The sequence below is a fragment of the Trematomus bernacchii genome, unplaced genomic scaffold, assembly GCF_902827165.1.
Source record: "Trematomus bernacchii unplaced genomic scaffold, fTreBer1.1, whole genome shotgun sequence".
In the NCBI taxonomy this organism is placed as follows: domain Eukaryota; kingdom Metazoa; phylum Chordata; class Actinopteri; order Perciformes; family Nototheniidae; genus Trematomus; species Trematomus bernacchii.
Window position 1 is genome coordinate 1,241,319 of NW_022987560.1, and position 20,227 is coordinate 1,261,545.

The window sequence follows — 20,227 nt, forward strand, 5'->3', positions numbered from 1 at the left end:
TTAACTCCCACTCCCCACTTATAAAAATAGCACTTTACCCCTGCTTACACCTATATGCCGTGAGTTGATTATTGAGCCTTCATTTTAACAGTCGCGGATACACTGTGTATGTGCGTGGGGAGTGTTGCAGTACACAATTCCACTGTAGCGACCGGTACATTAATGGGAAACCCTAAATGTTTGAGCACCCTCTATGAAACATCAAGCTACCCCACAGCACCCCCAAAAGAAAATCTCTGGCGCCGCCACTGAGCCTGCAATCCCGTTTTGAAGAAATGTGCTGTGCAAAACAGGCTCATTGCAGCCACTAATGCTGTGATAAGACACTTTTCTGCCAAATATCAGCATTTTCTTTCTTTACATTATTTTGCACAGATTGCAAAGTGGCAAAGTATAACTTATTGTTCTTGCAAAGGGATTGCACAATTATATTATGTATTTATTTTTTTGAGCACACAGACTTCTGGAGAATTGTTTTATTATCACTGTTCTAACAAAGTGATAAAGGAATGCTCACGTTAATATTGATGTATTTTAATAAATGTTGACTTGGCCCACTTCGTGACTATTTGTGTTGGGGGGGCCCGAATTTTTTTTTCCTCCAAAGGGGGGCCTGACGGAAAAAGTTTGAGAACCACTGGTTTAGGGAGAAAACAGCATCTCTTCACACCAGTACGGTATCTCTCCAGTGTGAACACGTTGATGTGTTTTGAGAGCACCTAATGTTGTGAACGTTTTCCCACACTCTTCACAGCTGTACGGTTTCTCTCCTGTGTGAATACGTTGATGGATTTGGAGATTACTTGATTTAGTGAATGTTTTACCACACTCTTCACACCAGTACGGTTTTTCTCCTGTGTGAATACGTTGATGTATTTTGAGAGAACCTGATTGATTGAAAGGTTTCCCACACACTTCACAGCTGTACGGTTTTTCTCCTGTGTGAATACGTTGATGGATTATGAGAAGACTTGATTGAATGAACGTTTTCCCACACTCTTCACAGCTGTATGTTTTTTCTCCAGTGTGACCACGCTGATGGATTTTGAGAAGACTTGATGTAGTGAACGTTTGCCCACACTCTTCACAGCTGTACGGTTTCTCTCCTGTGTGAATGCGTTGATGGTTTATGAGAGAAACTGATCTCACAAACGTTTTGCAACACTCTGCACAGCTGTACGGTTTTTCTCCAGTATGAATAAGCAGGTGGCGTTTTAAATTTCCAGATTTTGTAAAGGATTCATCACATTGCTGACAGCTGTGACGTCTCTCTCTTCCTTTCGGTTTCTAAAACAGACGGACAGAGAAAGAGAGAAAGTAAATCTAAAAAACATAAATACATATACAGTTAACACAATAAAAACTCACTTAATACAAACTTTCAGTTAAAAAAAAAAAATACTACTTTTACTAACTGTTTATGTTTATTATATTACAGCAACATTCTAACAGTATATAACAGAGGTGGGGGACTCGAGTCACATATTTTTTTACTTGAGACTTGCTTGAATAACATTGATAAAAGACTCAACTTGACTTTGACTTGGTATTCATGACTTCAGACTTGACTTAGGCTTGAGACAGATCACTCGAAAGGATAAAATATTTGCATTTGTATTGTATTGTATTGTATTGTACGAAGCCCCTAAAAGGGAAATGAATAAATGAGAGAGAAAGTATCTTGTTCGCACGAGAAAGTTCCCGGTGCGCCAAGTAAGAAGTGGAGCGCACAGGAGACAACCGTTTCATTGCAGACTGTTATGTGTATGTGGGGAAATGGCAGTGCATACATTATTTGAAATATATTTCGAACTCGGACTTAATTTTAGGGACATTTCGGCCAGGGATGTAGAGCTATTTGTTAAGCTTAACCTGTTAAGCCCTGAGCCTGTTTTTCAGGCCTCAGGCTCGAAAATGACAAGCACAGAACAAATGACTATATCTTCACTTCTAAAAGGGGTACATTAATAATCTTTTTTTCTCAAAGCAATGATACACCTGTGAGTTGGATGTAGAAGTGTCTGAATCGATATAGATGATTTTATTTTAAAGTAAATTCAGATTTAACATAGTAAAAAAATGTAAATTATAGTGTCCGTCCAAAAATTATTTTTTACAGATAGTGAAAACTACCCTTGGATGATGGGTTAGTAGACTAAAAGCTATAGGAATCCAAAGTACAACATATAATAAGTACCCTGTATCAAGATTGATGCAAAACAAGTGACATTTGACCTTTTTAGAGAGGTTTAGCCAAAACCACCCCACCTCTGAGGTGATTTGGGTGAAAATGTTTTTTTTTCCATATCTCTGGCCCCCCTTGGTCGATTTGGATGGTTGACACCTCTTTCTGACCGTTAGAGCCAATAGAATCGAAGGGGGAGGCCCCCACACACACACGTTGTGAAGAGAAAAGGTGGGGGCTGCGCGCATGTAATTTTGCGTCAGAGTGGACCTATCTCTAGCTCTGACATTTGGAAACGAAAAAAGCAGTTTTATTGCTTATGGATTATCAGAAATCATTTCAAAGAGGACACAGACACATTGGATTAACCTATGGATTAACTGCAGCATCGTTTTTTTTATCGTTTTAATGCCATTGAAGACCAGTTTTGACCAAGGTAAGCCATGTTAGCGTTTCTAGCTACTTAGCTCCACATGTTATGATGTACGCTTTTGTTTATAGCGTCGCAAATGTTTATCACTGAGTGTTGAAGTGGGCACCACTAGATTCTGTGTCTCCAGAATTTTTTCGCTCGTGGCTAATTCAGAGGCTGAGTGTTAGCATTGTGGGTTTTTTTTGGAGAAACATTTTTAAAAAGATCAGTTAGCTGAGTTTCTTCCCGTTACATGGATATAAAACATTCATAGTTTATTAAATATTAAGATTCCTTAGACGTTGTTTCCTGCAAATGACGCGTTTATCCGCCCAGTACCGGGGGGGGCGGTGCGTAACAGGTTAAGCGCTTTGGTCTTGATGACTACTTTCTTAAATGGATTAAAATTATATTTTTTGATTCGTCCGCATTATTATTAACCAATAATTGTATTTCACAACCATTTATACTCTTTCGCGGCACGAGACAAGGCTCTCATATTTCGCCTCTACTTTTTGTGATAGCTATTATATGGAGCCATTGGCAATAGCCATACGATCACACCCTTTGATTTATGGTATTAAGACAGGGCACCTAGAGCATCATATAGCATTGTATGCAGATGATGCCATAGTGTTTTGATCAGGTCTTGCAAAATCCCTCTTAAAAGTAATCAATCAATTTGGTAAAATCTCTGGTTTTAAGGTGAACAAAGATAAATCCTCTATTATGTTTCTCAATGAACAGGAGGGAAGAAATCCAAAATTATCTTTCCCATTTGTAAATGCCATAGACGGTTTTGCTTATCTGGGTATTAAAATTACACCAAAGATAGACATTCTCAGTGCATCTAATTACGAACCCTTGTTAGCTTAAGTGTCAGAAGATTCCACTAGGTGGACAACATTGCCTCTGTCCTTAGTGGAAAGAATTAATATAATTAAGATGAGTATATTGCCAAAATGTTTATATCTTTTTCAATCAATCCCACTAGCACCTCCTCCTCCATTTTCTCTAAAATAAGAAAGCTACTTTCTAAATGTATTTGGAATAACAGGAAGCCGAGACTTAGACTCTCTCTGTTGTATTTACCTTACGATAGGGGAGGGTTACAACTACCAACATTTAATGTTTTGGTTTTAAAGAGGAGTTGATTTGCCATGGTTACGAGTTGAGTTGTTGTCTTCAAAGGGTTTGATGCTGGATATCTTTCTATTCTCTGCTCCTTCTAAAAATCTAAGGAAAAAAACAATGAATCCCTTTGTGAAAAATAAAATGTTTGTCTGGCATGAAGCACATACATATATAGGAGACTCCCCAATGTTGTCTTGTTTCTCACCTATTTGGGGCATTGAACTCTTCAGCCAAGGTAAAAATGACATGGGCTTCCAAACATGATTAAGTAAGGGTATTGTAAGGCTACTAGATTTATATGAGGACAGCAACCTAATGTCGTTTGACGAGCTGAAAACAAAGTATTTCCTGCCACAGAAACACTTTTTCAAGTACCTGCAAGTTAGGAGTTTTATATTGGCAAACTTAAACAACTTGTTGCAACAACCTCCTACGTCCACAGTAGAGATACTGTCTATAAAAAACTGTAACAGCAAAGGACTGGTTACTCAATTTTATAACATAATGGTTGCAAACCATAAAGACAACTCAGAAAGTAAAAGACGTATTAAAGGATATTTCAGAGGATATTTCAGAGGATGATTGGGGTACAATTTGTTCAAAGGCACACTATTAATACACGTCTTAGATTAATACAATATAATTGGATAACAAGAACTTACATCACCCTTGTGATGTTTAACCCTAACATTCCTGATCTATGTTATAAATGCAAGATCCATCAAGGTATCATTGCTTGAGGGATTGTGTAGAGGTTAAAATATTTTGGACTTCGGTGACAAGATACATTTCCCAAATAACCTCGTTGCGAACCCCTTTAAGCCCTAAACTTTGTATTTTAAGCATTTATCCAGAAGACTGTTCACTATCGGTTAGGGAAAGAAAAATGGTTAACCTATGCCTTCTACAAGCCAGGCGCTCAATTGCTTTGTGTTGGAAAAATGTTGGTTGCCCCTCCCTGGGCCACAGGTTAAACAATTTAACTTTGAGTCTGGCTCTTGAGAAACTCACATATATACTAAGGAAGAAAGCTTCTGAATTTTACACCATTTGGGAATTGTTTTTGGAATTTATAAAAAGTGGGGACATTGCAGAAGTGATGGAAGGTTAAAGTGAAATGACTAAACTACTACTACTACTGAGGACATTTTGAAATTGGTTAATCTATTTGGAGAATTGTAAGCTACTCTGCTCGGTTTGTGGATGTGCTTTTATTGTATTTTTGTTGAATTTGCTAATATTCTTGGTCTGTACTTTAAACTGATGATTCTAGTATCTGCACACTTTAAAAAAAAAAAGTGCATTATTTTTTAATCTGCCATATGTCTAATGTTGGGGAATGTTCAGTTGTGTTTGCGTAATGTGATAAATGTTAGAACATTACTAAGTAGTAATGTTCTAACCTATATCCAACCATATTGTGCATTAATATTGTATTTTCTAAACAGGTTGTGATCTTTCATTTGGGGATAACAGTGTTAGGAATATATTGTGATGAAGTGCACACTGACCTGAGCTCCAGGGGTCTTTTTGTTCTCCTCCATGCTGCTCTCAGAGCTCCTTCTCCGGCTGTGTCTCTGAAATAATCAACACAACTACAGCTGACACAAAACAAGATAACTCAATACAACCGACAGACACAACAAAATAAATCTACAGCTACTTCTTAGGTTAATGGCAGAGGCGAGAAGTAACTAAGTGATTTACTCAAGTACTGTACTTAAGTACTATTTAGAGGTAAAACTTCGATAAAACCAACGTTAATATCTAGGTCGTCTCCGATACCGAGCTCCGATGCTGATAAGGCTCCGGAAAACGGCCGTCCTACCTTTAGGACTAAACCCCCAGAATCTAAGTGCAAGATTACCATAATCTGTTTAGGGGGACAGCTAACAGTAGGGCATGTACCGAATACCCTTTTTCAAGCTCCGGATATTCGGTAGTAATCAGCAGCTAATATTCGGCGCGCGCAGCGCGGGGGAGGAGGTTTATACAAGGCATTCATTTTGTGCACTTGTTTTATAGTTATTTGTTAATGTAAATAACCCAATTTGTGTTCTTTTAAATTGAAAAGGATATTGCATGGTGTTTGTTACTTTCGTTGCAGTTGTATACATGTCTTAAGTGTAATTTGGCTTGTCTTCCTATTTTGTATGGACATGCTTTTATTTTGAAGGAGAGTTAGCGCTGTTGACAGGAAGAGGTTGTTGCTATGGAAACAACGTGACGGAGAAAAGTAGAGGAGATTAACGGAGAAAAGTTATATCTACATATAAAGACGGAGAAAGTAAACTATAAAGTTTATGGTTAAGTGTTAGCACCCCCCGAAGAGGCAAAAGCTCTTACGTTGATATTGGAGATGTCAATCAATTCAATTTAGGTTTAAGTATAAGACACTTCCTCCTGTGATCCGGAACGCTGCCTCACTGGACATCTTCAAATCCTCACTAAAAACGCACCTGTTCACCCTGGCCTTCGGAGCCTAGTCCTTTCCTGGTCCCCTGGCTTCCTTTATTTTATTTTATTTTGTCTTGTTTTGTTCGCTCCTCATTGTCTGTTTTGTCTGTCCACACATAATCTGAAATAACAACTCATATTTCTCGCATCAAATGACATCAAAACACATTTTAATGGCCAAACTAACCTTAAAATAGGCATTTTCTACCGAGAATAAAACGAAGGTCGGCCATGTTTTTTTATTTCTGCGGAGAGAAAGTTGAAGATCACGTGACATAGACGCCAGCCATTGGAAATTAATGGTGAAAAAAAACGTAGGGATCTTACAATTTCAGAGGCGTTTTTGTAGAAATACTACGTCCCAAATTGTGGACCAACGTAGTTATTACACGTTTAGATGTGAGACTGGGTTGGTCCGACCGGCAGGATAGCAAAACGGAGTGTGTAGTGCAGTAGGTGTGGTGGGCTGGTAGAACCCAAGAGCAGTATCTAAACTGCCCCTGGAGGAGAAACCCCGTGTCGTTGGGAGACTCCCTGGTAATTAAGGTAGCTTCAGGACCCACAATCCCTAACCCTCTCCTATGATCCCCAGTTATACCAATTAAAACAATGCAAACGTAAAATCAAACATAGCCAGAGTCAAACACTGATATCACAGCAGTGATATTACCACATCAGCAGAGCACATCAGCATCAATCAAAACCACATCAACCACAGTAACCAATATGAAACTACAGTTTAACCTTAGAAGGGTTTCTATTTCCCTTAAAGTGGACCTATCATGCTATATTTGAATAATATAGTGTAGGACCATACCTATATAAGGTATTTGACATTTTTTAGATCTGTTTTAGCAAGGGTTGATTCAGTGAGAATAGCACCATCTACAGGCCTGGCATATGTACTACAGCGTCTCCAGCGCTTTCGAACGGCAATGGCCGTGGCTGTCTCCTCCTGATTGGTGGAGTTGGCCCAATAGCCGTAGCGCCACTGTCCTGACGTCAGGACAGTGTTCAAATCTGGATCAGTTTTTATCAGATCCGTTGCAGCCCCTTTTTTAGAGATTTGGGTATGGAGGAAAATAGAGAGGGTTGTGTTTTCTGACACTTGGTGAGTTCCCTGGAACACCGGGGACCAGAGGTCGCGTTAACCGAATATTTTCCGTCTATGACGTAATTTTTCCAAGAATGACGGAAAACTCTGAAAGCAGTCCGTCATTTTGACAGATTAGAACACAACTCGGAACAGCGCCAAAATGTCCACCAGCGGCCCACATTATATTACATCCTTATGGCCAGGTCGACTGAGGGCGATCTACTGTACTCTACTTTAACTATTATTTAGTAATTCACACCCCTGTCCAGTTGGTGGCGAGTGTGTGCATATTAAGTAGCTATTGTCTAGTCTTGTATTTGACCTCGTTGATTTCCTCGTTGTTTAACCGGCTTTAGCAATCGCAAAATGTCACGGCAGCTGAGTGTCCGAAGCTTTTTTAATAAGCCCAGTAATTGTGATGGTGTGGATAAACGAGGTGAAAGAAGAGGGATTGATGCAGTGGAGGATGAAGGACAAGCCAGTAAGACTAACACTGACAACGTTCAGCCAGCAGCAGAGGGACAAGCAAGTGGCAAGGAAAAAATAAATCATTCATATTCGTTTCGACATGAAAAGTGACCGCACGGTCGGTGTCTCTGTTCATCTTTTTTTTTCTCCATGCCCTTAAAAGTTCTGTATGAATCATAAAAAAAAAGAATGAATGAACATTTGCTGCTTAGTACCCAAACATAAATATTAAATATGTCTCATCATTAAAACATGAAAAATAAAATGACGGGTAATAATGGATTATGACGGAAATGTTACGATCCTGTCCGTCAAAATGACAGACAACGAAAAAGTCTAACGCAACCACTGCCGGGGACACATATTCATGTATAAAAGACGTACACAAGTGCATTTTGCATGATAGGTCCCCTTTAAAACAATTTCAAGTCCAAATTACCAACTACTGTCAACCTTTTCCAAGGAAGGGTGCTCTTACCTTATTCTAAGACCAAGGAGATACCTTCAGAGACCACCAGAGAGACCAGGAATTGGGTCGAAATGTACAAAGTACAAACCGGTTTTATTAGGTTTTTAACAAATAGAGGATTTTCAAGATCCAAAAAATAACATGTCTTTTTTTCTGTATTTCCTTTCTCTTGTAATATGACTTGATCGCTTTAAACTCCGCACACTGAGCTCTGATTGGTCAGCAGGCGGTGCTTTCACTGAGTTGATCTCTTAGCCTGCAACCTAACCTGCTCCGGACCAGGCTAGCCGCTCAGCATAAGTTACCATGGAGATCTAGCCCGCTAAAAAGAGAACCAGCGTCGTAGGACCGGAAACCCAGAGTTTTCCCTGAAGTTAGCCCGCTAAGCGAAAATCCGGCTTCGTCGTACAGGTGGTTTCCCCTTTTCTATCTTTGAGTGAGAAGGAGGTCACATAGGTTCAATTCTTACTTAAAGGTGGGGTAGGTAATTTTGGAGAAAACCAGCTCGAGTGCGCTAGAATTTGAAAATACACAGCCGGAAATAATCTGCCACTTCCTTACAGAGCGCTTCCTCCAACACACACGAACACGCGCATGACCAATGAGGGCACGAGATAAATTTGTGCACAGATGGAAGGCTGACAGGCAGGTAGGCCATCCAGTTATTTTAGCTGGGTCGTGCTTTTTACAGTACTACGGCTTCCACAGATGACATTTTTTCATGGATTTTTTGTCAAAGCACTTAAGATATTCATTGCTATCGGGATGTTAAGAGCATTCCATGGAATATAACAAAAAGTGTATCTCGAGCCGGTTTCTCAAACTTACCTACCCCACCTTTCACGCATAGAGGCTACTACAGTGGACAGCTTGTTTTCTTGTATATGCATGTGTTTTGATGCCATAGTTGCACCATCAGCCACTACATAGGACCCTATTGCCAGTGTGAGAAAAAGTTTTTAGAGAGTACTTGTCCATGGACAAGTGAGTTTGGCAATTTACTTGTCCGAATACATTTTTCACTTGTCCAGAATGGACAAAAATTGGGGCCACTGGAATCTTCTTCTTCGCCATCGTATTTTACATTTTCCCACGGTTTTTACGACACCGCTAACGTAAGTGAGCGGTAAGATTTGACTGCATCACACATAGGGTTAGGTATCCTTTGGATTTTAACGATTACGGTTCTGATTTTCGATTCCGGTTATTTTCGGTTCTCGATTCCGGTTCTTTGAGAGGGTAAAAATAAGTCCCATGACAAACTGGGAGAAAAATATATTTATGAAAACATTAAGTCAAATCTGTATTCCTATTTACAAATCACTTCATACTGTTGAATTTCTTACGATTATTGAATAAAATTATATAAAAATAATCTCTGTATTATTTAGTTATTTCCAAGTGGTGCAGTTTGAGAATGTACAATTGGCCCAGTCTCCTCTGATGTTACACTGCAACCTGCCTGTGAGACAGAGTCCAACCACACATGTCCAACACATAGGCCTAGCGCTTTTCTACAACTCAAAGACGCTTGCACGCTTACACATGTCCTGCAATACACATGCTGCAGCTGCTCACTGTTTGTAAAAGTAAATAAATAGTATTTTAATTTCAATAATGTACTTTCTATACCCTGCTTCATAAACAATACTGACATCCCTGTGCCCCTCCGAGTCTGGGGGTCCGGGGATGTGAGGACAGCGCGAGGACACAGACAGGGAGGCTGCTTTACTTCATAAAGGAAATGGCGGTCAATATTAACAACATAGGAGCTAAAACGCTTAATAACCTTCATTACGTGTTAGAGAAAGAACATAATAAAGTTTGACAAAGACGAGGCTGTTAAACGGGTAGCGGATCCGCTGTGAGTAGAAAGAGAGAGAGAGAGACACTGAACTGCACCGTGTTTTCTGAAATGCTGTGGTGTTTTCTGAAATGCTGTGGTGTTTTCTGAAATGCTGTAGTGTTTTCTGAAATGGTGTGGTGTTTTCTGAAATGCTGTGGTGTCTTGCACTTCAGGGCCACCGTACGAGTGAGAACATTTCAAGTGTTAAAAGTGCAATCCTGAAATATTTCATCCAGTCCAAAGTGGACTATGGCAAAGAAAAGCACAAAAGCTTCAAAACTGTAGCCTACTGATAAAACAAATTAGAACATATTGTAAATCAAGGCAAATATTATTTGAACCAGCTCATGGTTTGAAATGGCAAACATTGAAAGGCAAAAGTATTATTAAAACCATGTACTACATCATCACCTTGGTCCCATATACTCTGGGAAGAGAATATTGACTGTGCTTGAAAACTGGTATCATGTGAGGTTGACTTTGTGACCTGGAGAACATTTCAGCTACAACATTAGCTTGTTGATAAGCTTGGGATATGAGATAGTTTTGTAGCCATTCGTGGTGAAAGCATATGTGCTATTGTAGTATGCATTATTTTTGACCCAACATTTCTACGGGCATGGCAGAATATGGCATTATTTGTACATGAATATTCAAGCCATTGTCTATTTGTATACCACGAGCTGCAAAATGACCGCCTTACCCCAGGCGAGTTGGGTACTTGTTTAGATATACCTGGGCAGGCTCTGTTTTGCCGAGGCCGAGATTGTTGTCCAGAAGGATAGCATAGACTTCATCTTCAAGTCAAGGTAAGACCACATTTGTAATGAAAATGGCATCTTACTAAGAAAGAACAATCCAATAATTAGATTTTGGGTATCCTTTTGTTGAACGGTCCGTTTAAAATGAATCGAAGCATCAGACTAAAAAAGCTTTTGAAAATAACAGAATATTTCGATTACGGTCCAAATATAATATTTGTAAATCTGACTGTGAAAGAGTCAGTGCCTCACCAGCCATGAACCTCACCGAACGTCACTGATACAAAGTCATTAATACTAGACACACACGGATGGATGTTACCTCTCTCTCTCCTCTTCGTCCTGGTTCTTCAGCCTTTCTTCTCCTTGATAAAACACTGCCGTTAAACACTAATCTCCGTTGAATGCCTTTACTTGTGTTTACCGATCAGCAACGTGGTATAAAAAGCTACGAACAAAGAACGGGAGGCAACAAAAACACGGTTTAACGGATAAATCACCCTCCAAGGATAAACTAAGTATTTGTATGTGTTTTAAAAGTCTCTTTAACACATTACATTCGGTATAAAATCTGCGTCAAAGTCTGTTAGCAACGTGCAGCTTCTGAGGACCGGAAGCTAGAAACGGACCGCCGCAATGCATCATGGGAGTTTAGTTTTTCTTTTAAAAATAAATTCACTGCCTCCCTGTGGTGAAAAACGGTATTAAAATAAATATGAATTACAACAATAATATATATATAATAATAATATATATATATATATACATATGGGACTGGTATGGCGGATTTTAAACGTTGGAAAAATGTTTTTGTTTGTGATCATACATTTGTTTTCCATTATATAGGTTTTGATATAATGATTGATCATTAAAGTGTTGTGAAAGGTAGCTTGTGAATTTACTCCAGGTGGAACTGAAGTCTGATTGATTATATTTATGAAAGTAGAAGTACTCAGGTCTTGTCCCTTAGTTAAAGTACAATTTCTCAGATATTTTACTTCAGTAAACGTAGAAGTACTCAGATCTTGTACTTGAAAAAATGTAGAAGTACTCAGATATTGTACTTGAGTAAAAGTAGAAGTACTCGGATCTTGTACTTGAGTAAAAGTAGAAAAGTATTATCATCAAAATATAGTTAAAGGGCCCATGTCATGGCCATTTCCACTGATCATAATTCCATTGTTGAGGTATACTAAAATAGATTTCTACTGTGCAATTTTCTAAACTCACATTGGTTTCGCATACAGCATCTCTGTAAAGTATGTGTATTCAGCAGTATTCACTCTCTCCACTAAACGGCTCGTTGGAGCTCTTGCCCCCCCCTCCCTGTGAGCCTAGTGTGCTCCGATTGGTCAGCTCGGCCACTCTGTTCTGATTAGTCAACCACCAGAGAGGCTCCGCCCATGTCTAACAGTGCTTTTTACGGCTCGCTCTCAGCGGAACAACAGTCTTATAATGGCGTCGGTACAGCCGTATATTTTATACGCTAACTAACCGAACTGTACCTACAACTGTTGTTATAGAAGAGTAAGTTATTTTTACCTGTAATAAACTACTACTGTTTGATGAGAAACGTGTGTGTGTTGTCCGCCAGATACGCCAGGAGTTTCCTGATCTGGCTGGACGAAATCAAATGCAAATTACAAAATATTAGAGAAACTTAGTTGTTTTAGATTTGTTAGTAGTAGTTGATGTAGGAGTGTGTATCTATCTAATCTATCTATCTAATCAACACAGTTAGCTTGCCAGCTAATATGCTAACCTACGTTTGCTAGTTGTTCAGTGTAATATGCCAATCTACTATGAACAACAGCTAGTCTAGGCCAGCGCCATATAGATAGATCTCTCTATATGGCGCTGGTCTAGGCTAGCAAGAACATGTTTACAATTGCAATCTTATACGGGTAGTCTGCTACGTTCGGTCATTCATTGTAGCTGGCATGAAAACAATGTTTTCCCTAGCATGTCTAGCTCTAGGTAGCCTAGTGGTTTAGCTATGTAGCATGCACGCTGTGAACGGTAGCTTGGTAGCATACACGCCAGGAACGCCAACTATAATGTACTGACCGTACGGTAAATCACCCGGAGTATACTGTCTATGAGGCCTGTAAGTGGCGCTGTAGTCTGCCACAAAAGCAGCGAAGAAGACTTCCCGTGCATGGTTGCCATGGTTGCCCTTCTGTTTATTCTCCGCTGTGGCTTTTTTTCTCCCTCCCCGAGGCAAGCGTTTGCGCCTCCTGCTGCTTTAATTCAATGCAATCCCTCCCCTTTGAGGCAAGCACTGTAATTCTCTCCGGTTAGTCCACCAGCAGATGACAAACACCCACCTCTCCGCCTCTTCCAAGGAACGAGGGGACCGTGCGGCAGAGTTTCAGTTCGATTTTTTTCCGCTGGTCAACATGTCCGTTAAAGTTTAAATCTTCCGGACAAAATTAGAAAAGTGCCGGTCAAAGGTCTTCTTTGTTATTGATTGAGCTTTAAAACAAATGAATAATGACTCTATATAATCATATATAAGAATAAAAACACGGAGGACGGAGATCTCTTTTTCTCCCCCTCTTCTGACAGCCCAGCAGCTGATCTCAAAGCACGCTCCCCTCTCCTGCAGGGGGGCGGGGTCCGCTGCAGCTCACAGAATCAGCCCCCTGCAAAAACAGGGCTGGAAAGAGCAAATAGAGCGAAATGAGGCATGGCTAAAATGCAGGATCTGGTATTTTGAAAAAAAAAACTATATTTATATACTTTATATAGGTATGGCCCTACAATATATTGTTCAAATATAGCATGATAGGTCCCCTTTAACTATATTTTGATGCTAATACTTTTCTACTTTTACTTGAGTAACATTTTGAATGCAGGACTTTTACTGTAACAGAGTATTCCTACACTCTGGTACTTCTACTTTTACTGAAGTACAAGATCTGAGTACTTCTACTTTTACTGAAGTACAAGATCTGAGTACTTCTACTTTTACTGAAGTACAAGACCTGAGTACTTCTACTTTTACTGAAGTACAAGATCTGAGTACTTCTACTTTTACTAAGGGGCAAGACCTGAGTACTTCAACTTTTATAAATATAATCAAGACTTAAATCAGACTTTATTTCCACCTGGAGTAAATTCACAAGCTACCCTGCAGTATACAAAGTCATTCAAACTAGCTGCACCTTTACCAGCTTTGAGAACACTTTATTTCACCTTTCTTTATTGATTTTCACTTATATCAAAACAGAACAGGGCACATCAAAATGCAGATGTGTAATCATACAATTGAATTGAATTACATTTGTACCACAAATAAAAATGTCATTGCAGTACATATACTGTGTAAGCACATACACATAATATATATATACACATACACATATTCATACACACCCACAGATGCACTTAAAGAAATAAAATAAACAAATAAAATAATACAATCCAATAAAATAAACAGTAAATTAAAAGGGAAGGTCGGGGGGGGGGGGGGGGGGAGGGGGGCTTCACGCAGTCAGATTGGCACAGGGGGGTTCGTTAAAATAGTCAAGGAAAGGCTGCCAGAGCTTGTAGTATTTGTTAACACATCCCTGGCTACGATACCTCAGCTCCTCCAGCTGCAAATGTGCCATCACATCTCCCTCACCCAGTGGGCATGAGATGGTGGGGTCCGGTCTTTGCATTTGAGGAGGATTAGATGGCGGGCAAGAAGGGTTGCAAACGCAAGTGAGTGTTGACTGGCAATTAGATAGGGAGACCCCCTCAGGGGCTACTCCCAAACACAGCTATTATGGGATTTGGTTGTATGTTCTGGCCATACATCAATGAAAAAGTTTCAAATATAGAAGACCAAAATGGGGCAATGTACTGACAGGAGAAAAAACATGTGCAATAGGGTAGCCGTGGCACAATGACACCTCTGGCATGTGGGATCAACATCAGGGTACAGCCTGGCAAGCCTGCTCCTGCACAGATGTAATCGATGGAACACTTTAAATTGAAGTACTCCATGCCTCACACAGACGGAGGATTTATGTATGTTCTCAGTCGCAGACCGCCAGGTCTCATCGGTTAGTTCTATGCCCATTTCTTCTTCCCAGGCACCCTTAAGGTGGTTAAGGGAAGGTCTAGAGATTTCTTGAATAATATTATATAGCTTTGAGATATAGCCTCCCTGACAAGGTTTAAGGCCCAGGCAGTCTTCCATCCATCCACCAGGTGGGGGCGGGGCCGGGAAGGAGGGAAATTGTTTCTTGTAAAAATCGCGAATTTGTAAATATCTAAAATAATGATTCCTTGGGATGTCATATTCTTTAACTAAATGTTCAAAGGATGTGAATACCCCTTCGTAGAACAGATCAGCAACACACTTAAGTTTCTTCCGGGACCACAGGTGGAAAGCGGAGTCTATCAGGGCTGGTTTGAAAGCCGGATTGCGAACTATGGGGATGAAGGAGATAGTTTGTCTATATCCAAAAGGCCTCCTGAACTGTGACCATATCCTAAGAGAGCTATTGACCACAGGGTTGTTCGAGTGAATATTTTCTACTAAGTGGTAAAGGAGCACACATCAGGGAGGCAGGGGCCAGTGGTTCACACGAGTGTTGTTCCATGCTAGACCAAATAGGGCCACCCCCTTCCCGGAAATGACAATGTCAAATTCAATGCGATCAAAGGCTTTGTGTGCATCTAGAGAGATGAGGGCCTCTGGAGAGAGTCCTGGATTTGAGTAAATTATATTATACAGGCGCCGAAGATTCCCAAAAGACTGTCGGCCTTTTACAAACCCTGTTTGGTCCGGGTGGATGATTCTATGCAGAACAGTCTCAAGGCGCAGAGCTAAAGCTTTGGAGAGAATTTTGTTATCACAACAGACTAGACTTACTGGTCTGTAAGAGTCGCATTTTGCTGGATCTTTGCCCTTTTTAAGGATGACTGTTATCACCGCCTGAGCTAATGTGGGGGGCAGTGAACCCTGCTGGAGTGCCTCTGCATATACTTCGCGCAGCACAGGCGTCAGTTTGCCGGCAAATTTTTTATAGAATTCAATAGGGGAAGCCGTCCGGTCCCCGGGGCTTTACCACTTTTCATACTTTTAATAGCGTGATGTTATCTCCTCATTAGAAATGTCCCCCTCTAAAGCCGAGACAATCGTCAGGATCTAGTGTTGGAAGCTTAAGGTCCTTAGAAAGTTAGCTGTCAGAGAGTCATCCGAGACTTCTGATGAATAAAGATCTTCATAAAAACTCTTAAATTGATCATTAATGCCCCTTTGATCTGAAATGGTGTCCCCATTTACCGTTCCAATTTCCGCAATTAAACTGTCTGCAGCCGACTGCCTTAGTTGATGGGAGAGTAATTTACTGGCCCGCTCCCCATGTTCATAATGGGTCTGCCTAGATCTCAGATGAAGGTCCTCTATGTAGGTGGATGCCAGAGAGTCATATTCCACCTGCACTGCAATGCGTTCCTTATACAGTTCAGCAGAGGGCTTTGTTGAGTGTATTCTATCAATGTCCCTGATCCGATTAGCAAGTTCTGTCATTCGCTTTGTCCTTTTTCTGCTAATACTGATTGAATATGATATTATTTGCCCACGAAGATAAGCCTTCATGGCCTCCCATACAATGCCTATACTCATCTCTGGTTGACGGTTTATTTCAAGAAAAGTATCGATGTGCGTGGAAATATACTTAATAAAATCTTCATCTAATAATAAGCGTGGGTTTAGACGCCAGATCCTTTGGTGGTGGTACATGGTTTGGAAAACAAAGTTTCATGGTCACTGGGCTGTGGTCAGAAATTACAATGCTCTCATAGTCACTGGACTCAAGCACAGAAAGTAACTTTTTATCTAAATGAAGTAATCTATTCTGGAGAATGACTGCTGGGCTGCAGAAAAAAATGAAAATTGTTTAGATGTTGGGTTCTTAAATCGCCATGGGTCCACCATCCCGTATTCTTCAACAAAGGAGTTCACCACTCGAGCTGAGTTTGACAGTGGTCTAGAGCAGTGGTTCCCAAACGTTTTGTGCCCAAGGCACACCAAAGGACAAGTAAAAATCTCAAGGCACACCTATTGTGCAAAATAGCCCTTATAACACGTGTTATCACTCATATCATGTAAAATATCTGTAAATGTGCATAATTATTTACTAATGCCAAATAAAATGTGACAAAGACAACTATATTACTCATGAAATATTTCAGAAATTAATTTGAAACTTTATCAAATTAGGCTTCATCAAAGCAGCAACACACTCATTTAAACCAGACAGGTCACAAAATTAAAAATGAGGCAAAGACTCAGCAGAAATTCAGCACAGAGAACTGTCAATGCAAGGAAGCTGCACTGTCCATGGGCCTGAACTACAAATTATAAATGTAACATTTCAGCAATCAGCATTGAAACATGTGCTATTGTAAATATGTTGCCGACTTACAAATTAGTGAGATACATGTGCCTGTCGGGGCGCGCAGATTTTTTTAATCCTTGGTGGCACTGAGGAGAGGGCCACTCGCAAGTCCTGTTCAACAGAGAGCCGTGACCTCCTGTTGTTCTTCATGTAAACCAGAGTAGAAGAAATCCAACTCACACAGGTAGGTAGTGGGAAAAATAAGAAGTTGCTCAATCGCGTGGTGGGAGATGCTTGGGTACTTCCGATGCAGAAGCCAACCAAAACTGATCCAGTGGGAGCTCACTAAATTTGAGTTTCAGTGTACGGTCCACACGGAGCTCTGCACGCTCTCTCCTCTCTTTCATAGTGAGCTTTTCTGTTGGGAATTCCTGGTGGAATGGGTCTCGGATCCAGTCATAGTCCTCGATGTCAGCCACACGTGGAAAATAGCGGTCAAACCTCTCTTTTAAGGTCTGAAGGTGTTTGGCATATACAGCGCGCTCCCTAGCTGTCTGCGGCGCAGCTGATGCCAGCGGGAACATGTCCATGGAGCCCTGTTTCCAAAGCCTCGCGCCACAGGGATAAGTTTGCCCATAAACCCCCGAATCTTGTCTGTGGATGATAAAATGTTTTCATTCCTGCCCTGAAGCTTGGCGTTTAACTCGTTGAGATGCCCAAATATGTCTGTGAGGTAAGCCAGCCTGGCGCACCACCTCTCATCCGCGAGCTTGTCTTTATGTGGGACAGCGTGTTCACGTGAAAACTCCAAAAGCTCTTCCCGAAGCTCATAAAGACGGGATAGGACTTTCCCCCGTGACAGCCAACGTACCTCTGTGTGGAGGATCAGGCTTTGGTGGTCGGCTCCCATCTCGGCGCACAGCTGGGAGAAGAGGCGAGATTTCAGGGGCCTTGATTTGATGTAATTCACCATCTTCTCCCGTAGTATGGCTTTCCATTTCTTTGCAAAAGAAAAATGTGTCTATTTGTAGGGAAAACCTGCCGCTCGCCTGCAGTGCCATAAGACAGGTAACTTTCATGATACTGTCTGCTGACAGTTTTGTTCCTCTTTTCTTTCGGTGGTGGGTTGTCGGCAGTCTCTGCACTGGTGGTTGGTGGTTTGCTCCGCAGAAGAAAGCGCTCCATTTTCCCTCTTGCGTGTTTCTCTGTTTTAATGTTGTCCTTCAGTCTTCGATGTGTCACGGTCTTATAATTCCCACCTGTGCAACTTGCGTTAACAGCGAAATATGGGGTTCTGTGAGGATTTTTTTTAAAGAATTGTTTTTAGGTATAGAGTTTGCCTCTGTATTATGAAATGAGTGCATACAAAGTACTGATATAGTAAATAAAAAAAATAATTATGTTTGTGTAGTTGTATATTGCAATAATAACGTATGGTTGTCACAAAATCCCACGGCACACCCGGACTTGCCTCACGGCACACCAGTGTGCCGCGGCACACCGTTTGGGAACCACTGGTCTAGAGGAGACAGTGGAGCGGTCCAGAGTGTGATTGAGGGCGCAGTTAAAGTCTGCCCCCAAAATTAGGTGATGGGAGTTAAAATCAGGGAGCAGAGAGAAGAAATTGCTAAAGAAATCGGCATCATCTGAGTTGGGAGCATAGAGACATGCAAGCACAATAGGTGTGTTGTACAATTGACCTTGCACTATGATATAGCGGCCATTTGTGTCTGCGATTCCACAAAATTCACATGCCTACGTATCAGGATCGCTGCACCCCTATATTGGTGTTGAATTTGGAGTGGAAAATGTGAGAGAAACCACCCCGCTTGAGTCTAGAGTGATCAGAAGTACGTAAATGAGTTTCCTGGAGATAAACAATGTCTGCCTTTAGCTTCTGGAGGTGGGAAAACACTTTGCTGCGCTTTACTGGATGATTGAGACCTCTAACATTCCAGCTAACAAAAGTAGTTGCCGCCTTACCCACACTCAGTGCCCTGTTTGCCTGGGTCATTGTGGGACCTTAGACAGTAATCTAGCCCCCTGTCAGAAGGGTGAGGGAGAGGAAGGGAGGGAAAGGGGGGAGGGGTCACCTTAAAAAAACTGAAATAAAACACACAGCAATAAGAACATAAACACCATTGAGAACCTAAAATAGAAGGTCCATATGTAATTGAAGTGGTTGAAACAACATTCACAATAAAGAGCTGGTCCCTCCCCAACTGAGGGACTGCTACCCGCCCCCGATAACACTCGCATCTCAACGTGGACAGCTTACCTGGCGAGATCGAGCCCCGCCAGAACCATCAATAGCTTTAGATAAACCTTGTGATATAGATAAAGACAAACCTCCAAGTTGAACATTCATAACATGGTCTCATTAGAAGTAACAAACTTATTAACCAGTTATGACAACATATGCAAACATCCAGTATTGGTTGTTGAATGAAAAGTAAAGCAAGAAAAAACGTGAACCTCCCCAGGAGAATAGGAGAGCAGTTGCTTGAACTAGCGGGCCGTAAGCCAACTGACTGTGTTATAATGTGGGCTAGTGTGAGCAGCGCGAGCTGGCTTAAATTACACAATAAGAAAAACCACAAACGTTCGTAGCAAGCCCTAGCCCACAGCCCCATATACGTAAGTGAATAAGTCACGCCGCTATCCGGCGCCGCCTGTTACGGCCCCTACACACGGCGGCGTGCGGTGACTCTTCAACGCTTCTGCCCATTCACTTTGAATGGGGTGACGTCACAATTCGCCGAACTGCATTCTGGGAGCAAAGCGTAGCTTTCCTCGCGGTGCTCGCTGCAAAAGTAGAGCATGTTCTACTTTTGAAGCTGAGGCGGAGGCGGCAGCCAATCAAATCCCGCGTATGCAAATCTGACAGTTCACGCGCTAGCCAATCAAACCGCGTGTATGCTGAGAGAGCCAGACCGCAGTTCATTTCCTCATATGCCAAAAATGGACGAGAAAATAATCGGAGCGGTAGGGAATCACCCGGTGCTTTCAGTCCCTGTTCACCTACCGGGATACAAACCGGAGGAGCCAGGCATGGAGGGAG

General features: G+C 41.2%; 1 protein-coding gene across 1 annotated transcript in view; it reads right to left on the minus strand.

Moving 5' to 3' along the window:
* Window positions 1-20,227, minus strand: part of LOC117477330 (zinc finger protein 420-like) — a 199,165-nt gene that overhangs the window by 71,479 nt on the left and 107,459 nt on the right. The window contains exon 6 of the mRNA XM_034124012.1: window positions 671-1,139. Coding sequence (XP_033979903.1) covers window positions 671-1,139 — 469 coding nt within the window. The remainder of the gene's footprint in view (window positions 1-670; window positions 1,140-20,227) is intronic.